This window comes from Neoarius graeffei, chromosome 22 (genome assembly GCF_027579695.1).
Source record: "Neoarius graeffei isolate fNeoGra1 chromosome 22, fNeoGra1.pri, whole genome shotgun sequence".
Taxonomy (NCBI): Eukaryota; Metazoa; Chordata; class Actinopteri; order Siluriformes; family Ariidae; genus Neoarius; species Neoarius graeffei.
Genome location: NC_083590.1, coordinates 54,629,953 through 54,647,027, shown reverse-complemented (window position 1 = coordinate 54,647,027; position 17,075 = coordinate 54,629,953). Strand labels below are relative to the sequence as shown.

General features: G+C 44.5%; 1 protein-coding gene across 1 annotated transcript in view; it reads right to left on the bottom strand.

Annotated features, from left to right (window-relative positions):
• Positions 1-13,572, bottom strand: part of kat2b (K(lysine) acetyltransferase 2B) — a 76,467-nt gene extending 62,895 nt beyond the window's left edge. Inside the window, exon 1 of the mRNA XM_060904973.1 lies at positions 13,291-13,572. Within this exon, the coding sequence (XP_060760956.1) occupies positions 13,291-13,404 (114 nt within the window). The 5' untranslated portion in view covers positions 13,405-13,572. The remainder of the gene's footprint in view (positions 1-13,290) is intronic.
• Between the last annotated feature and the right edge of the window lie 3,503 nt (positions 13,573-17,075).

Here is a 17,075-nt window from a genome sequence, read left to right as displayed (position 1 = left end):
GTCTCGAGTAAAATTTTCATGAAAATCCGTCTGTACATTTTTTTTCTGCAAAGTTGCTAATGAACAAACATGAACGAACAAACAAACTCTACCGGAGTACCGGAGGTCGTGTTAACGAATGTCTCAGTGTGACACATGCGCCTGCTTTGTTTGGCAGAGTTCTCGAATTCTTGGCTCAATTTTAGCTAAACACAACCTCAGGTCGTCTTCAATCTGTGCACGATTGCGGTACTTCGTTTTGAGCGCAGTCAGTTTTGAAAAGCCTGCCTCACACAAGTATGCTGACGTGAAAGGTCGGAGAATTTTTAAGGCAGCGTCACAGAGCTGAGCGTGTGTGTGTGTGTGTGTTACTCCTGCATCAGCGTTACCCAGAAGGATGGAAGAGAACAGATGCTAAAAAGATGCTTCAGCCTGCTGTCACTCTTCAGCTCAATAAGCTGCTCTTGCATTTGCAGTGACAAATCGTTTGCGGTGCAAACAAATGGGTCCCGAACCCATGAAAATGTCCGTTAGTCCTCCTTGAAATAAGAAACTAACTGCTGCTTAAGCCCAGATGATCTGCAGCTGATTGAAAAATAGAGGAGAAATCACTGCCGCGTGCCTCAGTGATGAAGTCTGTGAGGCTGGGGAACGTCACAATTTCCGACAATTATACGGTCATGCCAGAGGACAAGTTTTTGGATGAAAGCATCCACTCTGCCAGCAAAGACCAACACACTGGAATCTCGGCCTTGCAAAGACAGATTCAAACTATTCAGTCTGTCAAATATGTCGACCAAATATGACACGGAAGCTAGCCACAGGGAATCATGGAGGTGCTTGGCCAGTTCCGAATTGCTTTCGGTCAAAAACGACTTCACCTCTTCTCGCAGCTCATACAAGCGCCGGAACCCTCTCCGTCTGGAAAACCAGCGAACCTCTATGTGCAAGAGCAGCTGCTCATGCCCAGAACCCGTTTCCTGACAGATGACCCCGAATAACTGTGAGTTCAATGGACGCGACTTAATGTAATTTATCATCTGAACTGCCTGCTGAAGCACAGACTGGAAGAGCGTCTGCATTTTTTTGAGCTGCAGGTGTGTCGCGATGGATATGAACGCTGCAATGGTACGAGCTCGACTCGATTGCACAGTGGTGTTTCTCCGATGTCTGTAAGCTCTTATGTACTTGAGGTGTGTCTATAAAAGTTCCTTGCTGAGATTTCACAAATAATAACTCTCCGTTTTCATTGGCTGGACTGAAGATGAAGACGTTCGTTATTTGTTGGTGCTCAGTGGTTGCCACTGAACGGTCTGTGACCACACGGCCCACTCGCCGAATACTGACATGGATCAATTTACGCCTTTTATTGGCTAGTAAAGTATGTTTGGCTGTTACATTTACCTTTTGGATGACAGCACAAAGATTGAGAGAGGAGGATAAACTGCGAGAGGAGGAGAGAAAGGAGGAGGAAGACAGCAAAAAGTGAGGAAGAGAGCAAAAAAGAGCCAGGACCACAGTTATAATGCCAAGGTCGCGTCTGTTTTGCCCACATTCGTTCTGGTCGACTTCACAAGGGTTCCAGTGTGTTATACTGTTATCAGACATGGATTCTCCCCAACCCCCTCTTATACTAACTTCTGTCGCAAATACTCTGTTTATTTGCCTTATTTATCATCAGATTATTTATTATTTTCTACTTGAATGAGTATTTTTTCTTCCTTCTGCTTAACTCTGACGAGACTGAAGTACTTGTACTCGGACCACATGCAGCTAGAAGTAAGTTTTCTGATTCCACAGTAACTCTGGATGGCCTTTCTGTTTCTTCACGTGCAGCAGTAAAAGACCTCGGAGTGATTATTGACCCCGGTCTTTCATTCGAAACTCACATTGATAACATCACCCGGATAGCTTTCTTTCATCTCAGAAATATTGCAAAGATAAGAAATTTAACGTCAGTACACGACGCAGAAAAACTAGTTCATGCTTTCGTTCCCTCCAGGTTGGATTATTGTAATGCCTTACTGTCTGGATGTTCCAATAAGTGCATAAACAAGCTCCAGTTAGTTCGACATGCAGCAGTAAGAGTCCTTACTAGAACTAGAAAATATGACCTCATCACCCCTGTCTTATCCACACTGCACTGGCTCCCAATCAAATATCCTATTGATTATAAAATACTACTATTGACCTTTAAAGCACTGAATGATCTCGCATCACAGTACCTGAGTGAACTTCTGCTCCTCTATGACCCGCCATGCCTACTTACAGTGGTGCTTGAAAGTTTGTGAACCCTTTAGAATTTTCTATATTTCTGCATAAATATGACCTAAAACATCATCAGATTTTCACACAAGTCCTAAAAGTAGATAAAGAGAACCCAGTTAAACAAATGAGACAAAAATATTCTACATGGTCATTTATTTATTGAGGAAAATGATCCAATATTGCATATCTGTGAGTGGCAAAAGTATGTGAACCTTTGCTTTCAGTATCTGGTGTGACCCCCTTGTGCAGCAATAACTGCAACTAAACGTTTGCGGTAACTGTTGATCAGTCCTGCACACCGGCTTGGAGGAATTTTAGCCCGTTCCTCCGTACAGAACAGCTTCAACTCTGGGATGTTGGTGGGCTTCCTCACATGAACTGCTCGCTTCAGGTCCTTCCACAACATTTCCATTGGATTAAGGTCAGGACTTTGACTTGGCCATTCCAAAACATTCACTTTATTCTTCTTTAACCATTCTTTGGTAGAACGACTTGTGTGCTTAGGGTCATTGTCTTGCTGCATGACCCACCTTCTCTTGAGATTCAGTTCATGGACAGATGTCCTGACATTTTCCTTTAGAATTCGCTGGTATCATTCAGAATTCATTGTTCCATCGATGATGGCAAGCCGTCCTGGCCCAGATGCAGCAAAACAGGCCCAAACCATGATACTACCACCACCATGTTTCACAGATGGGATAAGGCTCTTATGCTGGAATGCAGTGTTTTCCTTTCTCCAAACATAACGCTTCTCATTTAAACCAAAAAGTACTATTTTGGTCTCATCAGTCCACAAAACATTTTTCCAGTAGCCTTCTGGCTTGTCCGTGTGATCTTTAGCAAACTGCAGATGAGCAGCAATGTTCTTTTTGGAGAGCAGTGCCTTTCTCCTTGCAACCCTGCCATGCACACCATTGTTGTTCAGTGTTCTTCTGATGGTGGACTCATGAACATTAACATTAGCCAATGTGAGAGAGGCCTTCAGTTGCTTAGAAGTTACCCTGGGGTCCTTTGTGACCTCGCCGACTATTACATGCCTTGCTCTTGGAGTGATCTTTGTTGGTCAACCACTCCTGGGGAGGGTAACAATGGTCTTGAATTTCCTCCATTTGTACACAATCTGTCTGACTGTGGATTGGTGGAGTCCAAACTCTTTAGAGATGGTTTTGTAACCTTTTCCCGCCTGATGAGCATCAACAATGCTTTTTCTGAGGTCCTCAGAAATCTCCTTTGTTCGTGCCATGATACACTTCCACAAACATGTGTTGTGAAGATCAGACATTGATAGATCCCTGTTCTTTAAATAAAACAGGGTGCCCACTCACACCTGATTGTCATCCCATTGATTGAAAACACCTGACTCTAATTTCACCTTCAAATTAACTGCTAATCCTAGAGGTTCACATGCTTTTGCCACTCACAGATATGTAATATTGGATCATTTTCCTCAATAAATAAATGGCCAAGTATAATATTTTTGTCTCATTTGTTTAACTGGGTTCTCTTTATCTACTTTTAGGACTTGTGTGAAACTCTGATGATGTTTTAGATCATATTTATGCAGAAATATAGAAGATTCTAAAGGGTTCACAAACTTTCAAGCACCACTGTAGATCAAAAGGTGCAGGCTATCTGCTGGTACCTCGTATAGTGAAGGCTACATCAGGGGGCAGAGCCTTTTCTTACAAAGCCCCACAGTTATGGAACAGCCTTCCAAGTAATGTTCGGGAATCAGACACAGTCTCAGTGTTTAAGTCTCGGCTGAAAACATATCTGTTTAGTCAAGCCTTGTGTTAATGGTGTTTATGAGGTAAAGGTGTAGATCTAGAGGGTCCTCAGACATAGAGTGTTTTGGTAAACTGGGATGTATGGATGCTGTCAGTCCCCACTCGCTTGCGTTTGTTGACGGTGTAGTGGCTGCTGCTTTATGTCCCGGGGCTCCCTCATGCCTGCGTTACCTTCTGCCTCTCGCCTTTTAGTTATACTGTCATAGTGAGTCTTGCTGGAGTCCCTGCTTACTCTCAACACACAATGTATCCTCTTCTTACTCATTAGGTGACATTGGGCATACCCAACAACCTGTGTTGCCCCCAAATCTGTCCCTCTGAGTTACATGTCGATCCTGAGATCGAGATGCTGAACCTCTTCTGCTCCTCGGACCTGCCTGATCCATCCTGGTGCCCTACGTCTGTCTGGAGTCTCATCACATCACTCCTGTGGAGGACGGCCCCATGAGGACAACTGAACGTCACACTTGGAAGACGCTCTGGACTCTTACAGTAATGCTTTTATGGCTGAGGATTACAGTCGACTTGCTAACTTTAGGACTGCAGTTGTCATGAACAGTTTATAACTTCAACAAAACAGACTTCCTGTTAAACTATAATGAATTTCCTGGTTTCACAGTTGTACTTTGTGACTCTATAGTACACAGTTATAGAAGTGAGTTATTTATAATTGTGTTGTCTGTTATCACCCAAATGAGGATGGGTTCCCTTGTGAGTCTGGTTCCTCTCGAGGTTTCTTCCTCGTGTCGTTTGAGGGAGTTTTTCCTCACCACCATCGCAGTGTCCACCCTAAAACAGGTGGATTATACTGAAACCTGTGAGAATTCAGAAGGAGTTATTCTTACAACCCCGATTCCAAAAAAGTTGGGACAAAGTGCAAATTGTAAATAAAAACGGAATGCAATGATGTGGAAGTTTCAAAATTCCATATTTTATTCAGAATAGAACATAGATGACATATCAAATGTTTAAAGTGAGAAAATGTATCATTTAAAGAGAAAAATTAGGTGATTTTAAATTTCATGACAACAACACATCTCAAAAAAGTTGGGACAAGGCCATGTTTGCCACTGTGAGACATCCCCTTTTCTCTTTACAACAGTCTGTAAACGTCTGGGGACTGAGGAGACAAGTTGCTCAAGTTTAGGGATAGGAATGTTAACCCATTCTTGTCTAATGTAGGATTCTAGTTGCTCAACTGTCTTAGGTCTTTTTTGTCGTATCTTCCATTTTATGATGCGCCAAATGTTTTCTATGGGTGAAAGATCTGGACTGGCCAGTTCAGTACCCGGACCCTTCTTCTACGCAGCCATGATGCTGTAATTGATGTGGTTTGGCATTGTCATGATGGAAAATGCAAGGTCTTCCCTGAAAGAGACGTCATCTGGATGGGAGCATATGTTGCTCTAGAACCTGGATATACCTTTCAGCATTGATGGTGTCTTTCCAGATGTGTAAGCTGCCCATGCCACATGCACTAATGCAACCCCATACCATCAGAGATGCAGGCTTCTGAACTGAGCGCTGATAACAACTTGGGTCGTCCTTCTCCTCTTTAGTCAGAATGACACGGCGTCCCTGATTTCCATCAAGAACTTCAAATTTTGATTCGTCTGACCACAGAACAGTTTTCCACTTTGCCACAGTCCATTTTAAATGAGCCTTGGCCCAGAGAAGACGTCTGCGCTTCTGGATCGTGTTTAGATACGGCTTCTTCTTTGAACTATAGAGTTTTAGCTGGCAACGGCAGATGGCACGGTGAATTGTGTTCACAGATAATGTTCTCTGGAAATATTCCTGAGCCCATTTTGTGATTTCCAATACAGAAGCATGCCTGTATGTGATGCAGTGCCGTCTAAGGGCCCGAAGATCACGGGCACCCAGTATGGTTTTCCGGCCTTGACCCTTACGCACAGAGATTCTTCCAGATTCTCTGAATCTTTTGATGATATTATGCACTGTAGATGATGATCTGTTCAAACTCTTTGCAATTTTACACTGTCGAACTCCTTTCTGATATTGCTCCACTATTTGTCGGTGCAGAATTAGGGGGATTGGTGATCCTCTTCCCATCTTTACTTCTGAGAGCCGCTGCCACTCCAAGATGCTCTTTTTATACCCAGTCATGTTAATGACCTATTGCCAATTGACCTAATGAGTTGCAATTTGGTCCTCCAGCTGTTCCTTTTTTGTACCTTTAACTTTTCCAGCCTCTTATTGCCCCTGTCCCAACTTTTTTGAGATGTGTTGCTGTCATGAAATTTCAAATGAGCCAATATTTGGCATGAAATTTCAAAATGTCTCACTTTCGACATTTGATATGTTGTCTATGTTCTATTGTGAATACAATATCAGTTTTTGAGATTTGTAAATTATTGCATTCCGTTTTTATTTACAATTTGTACTTTGTCCCAACTTTTTTGGAATCGGGGTTGTACACACGACCAGAGGTGGACAGTAACAAAGTACATTTACTTGAGTTATGTACTTAAGTAGACTTTTTGAGTATCTGTACTTTACTTGAGTATTTTTTTTTGGAAACTTACGACTTTAACTTCACTACATTTGAACGACAAATATCGTACTTTTCACTCCACTACATTTCTATCAAGGTCTTCGTTACTATGAAGCAGCTTTGAAAGTGGATGTTCTTTTCTTTCCTTTTCCAAAACTTGATTGTTTTTTTTTCCTCAGGTGACACTGAGAGCCGATCAGTAATCACTAGGGTCATGTCACGTCCGTAGACTGTATAAAATCAAGTTCAGTGATTTCTCAGCAGCGCTATTTGAATACAATCAGTCGATGCCAGAATGGAAGGAGGCGGTTCTTCTTGGGAACGCACGCACCCATGGCCCATAAACCCATATTTCAGTTTCCGGAAAAAGGATTAAAGATTTGTTTCGCTTTAAATGTTTGCCTAAAACGAACCACATCACGGCCTACAATTCTCGCCATCTAACCTGCGGAAGCATACTGAGATGTGTAAATGTTTTATTCCAAGAGAAAGTTGTCAGTGCTTTTAGAGCTAGCGATAACGTTGCAATAGCTGTACAGTCTGGTTATTCAAATGACTTTCTATGGATTTGCCCGCCAAGTTGCCGTAGCCTTGTCTACGGTTAATGTTTACACGTAGCTAGTTAACTTGGACACTGTTAGTTAGCATGTAAAAACGGAGTTATGCTAACATGAGTAACGTTAACTTATCTGAAGTCATTTCAGAAATGTTTTAGCATAATCTTGCCAAATAAAATTTTTTAGAAATCTTTCTTTTCTAGTAACGTTAGCTACCCAATATGATTTCGAGTTTGAAAAGTTTGCTAGCATGTCAGGTGGAGCTTCACTGACTAGCTAGCTTAACGTTAAACCGTCATGATGCACAGCATGCGTTCATTTTGTGAATCCAGTCGGTTGCTTCAGAGGCGTTAGGTTTTGTAAGCATTGTGGCAATAATACAACAATGCGTTGACAGAAAATGTACTCTTAATAGTTTAGTATTTTTAAAATCAAGTACTTCAGTACTTCCAACAGATAATGGATGGATGGAAGTACAGTACTTCAGTACTTTAAGTAAAAATTTGACTGTATAACTTTTACTTGTATCGGAGTAACATCTGACCAGCGGGATCTGTACTTTCACTTAAGTAATGAAGTTGGGTTCTTTGTCCACCTTTGCACACTACAGCAGACCATCCGGTTCATTCGGCTGCTTTTGAAACCAACACTGTAACGTGTGCAGAACCGCACTGAGGTTTACAAGCAGCAGATTCCATTTTCTTAAAAAAAAAAAAAATTATTGGCGTCAAACTCATGTTACTAAAAGTAATTCATTAAGTAGTTGTTCTTGACCAGTGACTGCCAGGGAGCCAAATCGCTGATCGTGTCATTAGCAAATCCAATGCTAAACTTAAATTCCTGTATAGGCAGACCAGACAATTTGACATGGCTACCAAAAAGCTTATAGTGTCAGCTCTAATACAGGGTCATTTTGACTATGCCAGTGCTTCTTGGTACTCTGGTCTTACCAAGAAAAAGCAAGATCATCTGCAGACAACTCAGAACAAAATAGCTCGATATCTGCTCAGCGCCTCTCCTCTGACCCATATCGGTCATGTTGAGTTTGAGCAGGTCAAGATGTTGCCAGTGAGCCTACGAGTCAAACAGCTTAAATTACATCACATGCACAACATTATTCATGGTAACGCTCCACAATATCTAACATCTGCCTTTATTCCAAACTCTTCCCGGTAGAATACCCGTTCGGGCCCCGTCTCTCTGCTTATCCCTTCTGTTAGATCTTTTGGACAGCATATACTGGTGCTTGCCTTTGGAATGGTTTACCTCCAAAAACGCTTTCAAACATCTAGTCCGAACCTTTTTATCTCAACAGCTTTTAGAGGAAGAACTCAACCCTTTTGTTATGTTATAATCTAACTTATGTACAATTTGCACGGGATAAGTATTACCTATGGACCTCTGGTAATTCGCAATTACCCCCGCACCTCTGTGTTATTGTGTGGCGCATTCGGACGGGATAAGCAAAAGTCTGTAATTCACTGAATTTACAGACATTGTGACCGGATTGTGACAATCAATACAGTTGTAGCATGTTGGAAGTGCCAACATATTACTGTAGTACATTAATGGTGCATTAATAAGGTAGGATGAAAACACAGTAGGCATAAGAATAGCACTGTATCCAAATTAAGAGAGGGGAAACGCATATGATAGGGATGCAGTATGTTTGCTCCACGCTCTCAAAATGAGAAGGCGGGGTCACTGCAAATGAAAACAGTCTCGAGATGACAATGTAAGTGAACTGGCAGTTTATGGCGCTGTTTACACATAGCCGGGTATTTTGCTAAACGAACATTTGTCTTCCCTCCGTTAACCAAAATATCTTCGTATTGCTGTGTCATGGGGGTTAGCGTGACTCCTTACCATATGCTGCCACACAAGCCATCCAGTTGAAGATTCTTCGTGCTTTCTTCTTGGAGTTCTTCTTGGAGCTGTTTCTGCTTATCTGGTTCAAATACGGGATAGGCCTACTACCACTTGCCCCTGAAATGCTGTTTATCAAAATTTCGCCCGTATCCTCCATTATTCACTCCAGAAAAGTATAAGAGACGCGCGTTTAATAATTACAAACACAGACATGCGCATTCACACGGGACTTGTATTACCACTGGACGTCTGTGTTTTGCCGAAACGCAGTAGGTAATTCGTGGTGGAATTATTACTTGGCAAATTACGGACATGGCGCATTCGCACGGGACTAAGAACTCAGACATTCTCTGTAATTATTCCGAATTACCAGAGGTCCACAGGTAATACTTATCCCGTGCGAATAGGGTTTTAGTCTTCTGTTATTATATTGTTAATTTTAATACAGGTATTTGTTTACTCGTATTTTGCACCAAGTACTTTTGCACAGTATTATCTTTTTATATTTATATTATCGCATTTATTTATACTACTCATGTTATTTATCAATGTATATATACTATATTTTTCTTTATTTTAATTTTATCCATCCATCCATCCATTATCTGTACCGAGAGTTGGCCTAGTGGTTAGTGTGTCCGCCTCTTGATCAGGAGATCGTCATACCAAAGACCGTCATAAAAATGGTACTATCTGGAAAGGCACGCTGCAATACAGATGCGAGTGGGGAGTCAAACTCTCGTGGTTACCAGAGGACCCGCCCCACTCTAACCCTAGCTATGTAATAAGCGAGAGGCCAGGGGCTATGGAAACGGAGATCGGCGCCGCCCTATGTGCCACGTGGTGTGGGAAGGACTTTGATCCGTTATCTGTAGCCGCTTATCCTGTCCTACAGTGTCGCATGCAAGCTGGAGCCTATCCCAGCTGAGTCTGGGTGACAGGTGGGGTACACCCTGGACAAGTACACCCTGACACACAGAGACAAACAACCATTCACACTCACATTCACACCTACGGTCAATTTAGAGCCACCAATTAACCTAACCTGCATGTCTTTGGACTGTGGAGGAAACCCACACAGACACGGGGAGAACATGCAAACTCCACACAAAAAGGCCCCTGTCGGCCGCTGGGCTCAAACCCAGAACCTTCTTACTGTGAGGCAACAGTGCTAACCACGACACCACCGTGCCGCCCTATTTTTTTAATTTTACATTCTATATTTTCCCTTCATTTTGTCACTTGATTTTATAGACCACAATGGAAATAAGTGTTTTCACTTTGTGTCATCCATGTATTTACAATTGTTTGTATGTATTTACATTGAATTTACTAAATAAATTCAATCAATCAATCAAGTACGATTGTTTTATTAATTGCAAAGTGCTGTATGCAGGACATTCTGACCAGGGGCTGCGAACCCCTGAAGGCCTGATCCTGTGTTTTTTTTTCCTCTCTGTCCCCCCCCCGATCTGTCCCTCTGAATTACATGTTGGTCCTAGGATCGAGATGCTGAACCTCTTCTGCTCCTCGGACCTGCCTGATCCATCCTGGTGCCCTGTGTCTGGTTGGAGTCTCATTGCATCGCTCCTGTGGAGGGCGGCCCCATGTGGACAGTTGGGGGTCGCGCCTGGAGGACGCTCTGGACTCTTACAGTGGTGCTTTTGTGGCTGGGGACTGCAGTTGACTTGCTGACTTTGGGACTGCGGTTGTCGTGGACAGTTTTGTGCTCGGTTTCTGTTGGTGGGGGGTTTATAGCATCAACGAAGCTGACTTTATGTTAGGACTGTTAATGCCATGGTCATGTTGTCTGTTGCTGCCCAAATGAGGATGGGTTCCCTTTCGAGGTTTCTTCCTCATGCCGTCTGAAGGAGTTTTTCCTTGCCACCATCGCCACAGGCTTGCTCACTCATCTCATCATGTCTAGCCACTTTATCCTGTTCTACAGGGTCGCAGGCAAGCTGGAGCCTATCCCAGCTGACTACACCACACACAGGGCTGACACAAGGACACACAACCATTCACACCCACAGTCAATTTAGAGCAGTGTTTCGCAAAGTGTGGTCTGCGAGAGACCTCAAGTGGTCCGCGAGGTGATCTACAAATGTAGTCAGCGTTTTCAAGATAAGCTAGCGTATGCTTTGTAACATTATTAGAAAGTTAAATTTATCCAATCTTGTTTTTAACGGCAATCAAACGGGCCTGTAATTTCATCATTATTATTATTTAAAAAGCGTTCTGCATCTGAATTTGCACCACATAAAACTTGTAGCGTGCACGTGCTCTTATTCCGCCTCTCGTCTCTAGGCAACAGTCACCTCACAAATCTCTGGTAAACAGGCAGGCAGACCTGAAAACAAGCAAACGAAAATTCTGAACATATAATAGGCTAATCCTAACTAGCTCATGTTTGTAGCGATTTTTTTAATTTACTGAAAGTAAAACAACAAGGATGGAGAAGTGGCTGACGGGTTCAGTTAAGAGGAAAAAACCTGACACTACTGACATCAATCAATAAGGAGAAAATGCAAAGAAAAGAAGATTCAGTTAGCACCGAGTCCCCAACACAGGAAGAACAAGAAAAACAAGCTCGGCAGACTAAACCAAAGGCAAAGGTGTAAAGAAAATACCACAATGAATATCTAAAGTTGGGATTTTTCTGGACTGGGGATTCGGAAGATCTCAATCCCCACTGTGTCCTGTGCTATGAGATTTTACCAATGAGGCAATGAAGCCAGATATGAAATGCTCTGATTAACTCATCTCATCTCATTATCTCTAGCCGCTTTATCCTGTTCTACAGGGTCGCAGGCAAGCTGGAGCCTATCCCAGCTGACTACAGGCGAAAGGCGGGGTACACCCTGGACAAGTCGCCAGGTCATCACAGGGCTGACACATAGACACAGACAACCATTCACACTCACATTCACACCTACGCTCAATTTAGAGTCACCAGTTAACCTAACCTGCATGTCTTTGGACTGTGGGGGAAACCGGAGCACCCGGAGGAAACCCACGGGGAGAACATGCAAACTCCGCACAGAAAGGCCCTCGCCGGCCACGGGGCTCGAACCCAGGACCTACCACGGAGGATATGGAATGGATAGGCTTTTAATATATTTAGTTAACCATAATTTGTTAAATTAAAAACACCTAATAGTGCACATCTCTGTATGGTGTGTGTGGGGGGGGTGTTGCCAGGTGGTCCCTGAAATGTGTTTTTGGGGACAGACTGGTCCTTGGTCTGAAGAAGTTTGATTAGCACTGATTCAGAGCCAGCAGTGACCCGAAGCTGCATGTGTTCGGGCTGCGGGGGAAACCGGAGCACTGAAAGGCTCAAACCCGGACCTTCTTGAGCTCGGTGAGCCGCTCCAGCGCGCGGAGATGATCAGTGCGGGTCAGGAAGTTGATGCTTAGGAGCCGGAAATGGAGCAGCAAAACACGCGCGCGCGTCCACAAGGCCACATGGCAGTGTTGTGAACTCGTGCGCGCGCTGCTGGGGAGGAGAGGCGACTTGGCAGTGACGCTGCAGTGGGCGGGGTCGCTCGCTCGCGCGCGCGCTCCGTGTCCGTGGCCCCTCCCCCCTCGCAGCTGTCACACTGTCAAAACAAAGACGGCCGAGAGGAAGCGGCGCGCGCCGCGCTGACACTTAATAACAAACTTCAAAGCCCAGCGCCGCCCACCGCCGCTCACGCGCACACAGCCATGAATGCGCGCGCACACAACACAAACAACAACAACAACAACCCTGTGTTTACATCCAAACCGAAACACTGATCTGCTGAAGAAGAGCGCGTTCAGCACACACTCTCTCTCTCCCTCACACACTCTCTCTCTCCCTCACACACTCTCTTTCTCACACACACACTCTCTCTTTCTCTCACACACACTCTCTCTTTCTCTCACACACACTCTCTCTTTCTCTCACACACACTCTCTCTCTTTCTCACACACACACTCTCTCCCTCACACACTCTCTTTCTCTCTCACACACACACACACACTCTCTCTCTCTCTTTCTCTCACACACACACTCTCTCTCTCTCACACACACACTCTCTCTCTTTCTCTCACACACACACTCTCTCTCTTTCTCTCACACACACACACACACACACACACTCTCTCTCTCTCTCGGGTTTAAAGAGCGCTTTTGTGCTGCGCTTGCAGTTTTCAGAGAGTTCCGAGTGCAGGTTGCATTAAACACACACACACACCTCCTGAAACCCCCCTCTCTCTCTCTCTCTCTCTCTCCCTCCCTCCCTCTCTCTCTCTCTCTCCCTCTGTCTGAGGCGGGTGAGGAGCGGAGCTGTACCTTACAGGAAGAGTACACGGCGAGTTTCTCGAGTTTCTTGAGGCGCGGTGAGGAGCGGAGCTGCGCCTTCGCCTTCGCCGAGCCGTGCGCACTTCCCGCCGAATTCTCCGCCATGGCCGAGCCGCCGGGCCTGCGGCCTCCCCCCCGGAAACCTCCTCCAACAGCCGCACGCGCTCCCCGCCTCGCCTCGCCTCCTTTTCTCTCTTTCACTCCTCCACGGAAGGATCAGACATGGCGTTCATCCCTGTCTTTTTCTCTCTCTCTCTCTCTCTCTCCTCGTTTCACTTGATATTGCAAACGCGCTCTATGGCCACTAGGGGGAGCACAGAAAGGGACACCGGGGGGGGGGGGAAATCAAGCACCGGCTGGAATTTGAAGGTCAGAAGAATCGATCGACAGGTTTGTTGTTACAGTATAAACAAAAGTCTGTGTTTCCCTCCCTTCACCTGCTCCAGCAGGACTGTACACAAAGCACAGGAGCTCCATGAAGACCTGGCGGTGTGGACAACTCGAGTGTCCTGCACAGAACCCAACCTGGAACCTCAGCTCACATCCCCACCTCAGACCCGAGCACAAAGCGGCTGTCCACACACACTGCCGTTCAAAAGTTTGGGGTCACCCAGACAATTTTGTGTTTTCCATGAAAAGTCACACTTTTATTTCCCACCATAAGTTGTAAAATGAATAGAAAATATAGTCGAGACATTTTTCTGGCCATTTTGAGCATTTAATCGACCCCACAAATGTGATGCTCCAGAAACTCAATCTGCTCAAAGGAAGGTCAGTTTTATAGCTTCTCTAAAGAGCTCAACTGTTTTCAGCTGTGCTAACATGATTGTACAAGGGTTTTCTAATCATCCATTAGCCTTCTGAGGCAATGAGCAAACACATTGTACCATTAGAACACTGGAGTGAGAGTTACTGGAAATGGGCCTCTATAGAGATCTTGCAGTCACGTGACCGGAAAGTACACAACCGCCATCTTGTCGGTCAAAAACACCGCTGAATACTGCTGCACTCGTGTACAGAATGGATCAATTTCAACCGACGGACTACACGGCTCATTTTTCTAATGAACAGATAACTAGATATATGTCTAAAACGATCTACAGATTAGTGACCCTTATGGCTTACCGGATGGAGTTTTCACAACCGGATTTTGAACTGCCAGCGGAATACCCAGAGGTGTATAATTACCTCATTAACTTTCCCTCGCTGATCAGTGGTGAAGCACTGCGTGCTTATAAATCTCTGGACAGTTATCTTTACAGAAATTCAGGATTTGTCAGCGACTCAGATGTGGCATCTTGTAAACAAGAATCCTCATTGGATGGGTAAGTCACTTAAGTATTGAGTATAGCACTGACCAGCCGATTATAGAATAGAATAAGGTAATTCCAGCTGTAATTCCAAATCGTCCGTCTTGTTTACATGGATCTGGCGTTGGAGAGGTAGAGGCTTGGCAGTGGAGGTTTGAGTGGCTGTTTTCTGAGCTTAGTCAACAGGCCGGCTCTGCAGCCTCGCTTTTGCTTCCGCTCCCGGCGCCGCCTCCTTCGCTTTGCTTCCGATAACAATCCACGGAGACCCCACTGGTCTCGCTATCTCGTCCGGAATGTTGTGCATGCGATGGAAATCGCTACAAACCATCATTTTCTGCTGGAAACCAATGTCCAGTAAGTCCATACGGTTGTAGTGGATATTGAAGTCCGGTACAGATGAACACCACGCAAAAATACACACAAAAAACATAAAAACCGTGCACAGGTAGGGAGAGCTTGTAGCCGCAGCCGTTGTAGTAGAATTGTATATAGTAGGGTTTTCCAGAAGAAAAGGTAGAAGTAAAAGCAGAAGTAGAACCAGAAGTAGAAGTAGAAGGCGGAATATGGCGTTTGACCGACACAATGGCGTCTGTCACAATCTGGATTGGCTGTGACGTCACATGCTCCATGGAGATATTGCACCAAAAACCAGACATTTGCAGCTAGAATAGTCATTTACCACATTAGCAATGTATAGAGTGGATTTCTGATTAGTTTAAAGTGATCTTCATTGAAAAGAACAGCGCTTTTCTTTCAAAAATAAGGACATTTCAAAGTGACCCCAAACTTTTGAACGGTAGTGTACTTCTGGTCCAATATCGCATCATATCCAAGAAAGAAAGCACAACTTTTCTTCATCACACACTTGTGAAATTTCCTCTCTGCATTTAATGCATCTGAAGCAGTGGGCAGCCATGCTAACAGCACCCGGGGAGCAATCGGGAGACGGGTGCCTCGCTCAAGGGCACCTCAGCCCAACCTACCTGCATGTCTTTGGATTGTGGGGGAAACCAGACCACCCGGAGGAAACCCACGCAGACACAGAAAGGCCCTCGCCGGCCGCTGGGTTCGAACACAGAACCTTCTTGCCATGAGGCGACCGTGCTATCCACTACACCACCGTGCCGCCCGAGTACAGTAAAGTCATCTTTATAAAAGCATAAGGCATTTGTTTCTCTTATTTTGTTAACATTACATAGCTTTATAAGACACAGTGGTGTAAGTGGTTAGCAAGGTCACCTCACAGCAACAAGGTTCCGGGTTCGAAACCAGCAGCTGGTGGGGGCCTTTCAGTGTGGAGTTTGCATGTGCTCCCCCTGTCTGCATGGGTTTCCCCTACAATCCAAAGACATCCAGTTAGGTTGACGTGGGGCAGCCTTGGGCTGAGGTGCTCTTGAGCAAGGTACCGAACCCCTGACTGCTCTCCGGGCGCTCTGGTGTGGCTGTGGGTTAAATGCAGAGGATGAATTTTACTGTGCTTGAAGTGTCTCATCTCATCTCATTATCTGTAGCCGCTTTATCCTGTTCCACAGGGTCGCAGGCAAGCTGGAGCCTATCCCAGCTGACTACGGGCGAAAACAGGGGTACACCCTGGACAAGTCGCCAGGTCATCACAGGGCTGACACATAGACACAGACCACCATTCACACTCACATTCACACCTACAGTGGTGCTTGAAAGTTTGTGAACCCTTTAGAATTTTCTATATTTCTGCATAAATATGACCTAAAACATCATCAGATTTTCACACAAGTCCTAAAAGTAGATAAAGAGAACCCAGTTAAACAAATGAGACAAAAATATTATACTTGGTCATTTATTTATTGAGGAAAATGATCCAATATTGCATATCTGTGAGTGGCAAAAGTATGTGAACCTTTGCTTTCAGTATCTGGTGTGACCCCCTTGTGCAGCAATAACTGCAACTAAATGTTTCCGGTAACTGTTGATCAGTCCTGCACACCGGCTTGGAGGAATTTTAGCCCGTTCCTCCGTACAGAACAGCTTCAACTCTGGGATGTTGGTGGGTTTCCTCACATGAACTGCTCGCTTCAGGTCCTTCCACAACATTTCCATTGGATTAAGGTCAGGACTTTGACTTGACCATTCCAAAACATTAACTTTATTCTTCTTTAACCATTCTTTGGTAGAACGACTTGTGTGCTTAGGGTCGTTGTCTTGCTGCATTACCCACCTTCTCTTGAGATTCAGTTCATGGACAGATGTCCTGACATTTTCCTTTAGAATTCGCTGGTATAATTCAGAATTCATTGTTCCATCAATGATGGCAAGCCGTCCTGGCCCAGATGCAGCAAAACAGGCCCAAACCATGATACTACCACCACCATGTTTCACAGATGGGATAAGTTTCTTAAGCTGGAATGCAGTGTTTTCCTTTCTCCAAACATAACGCTTCTCATTTAAACCAAAAAGTTCTATTTTGGTCTCATCCATCCCAAAACATTT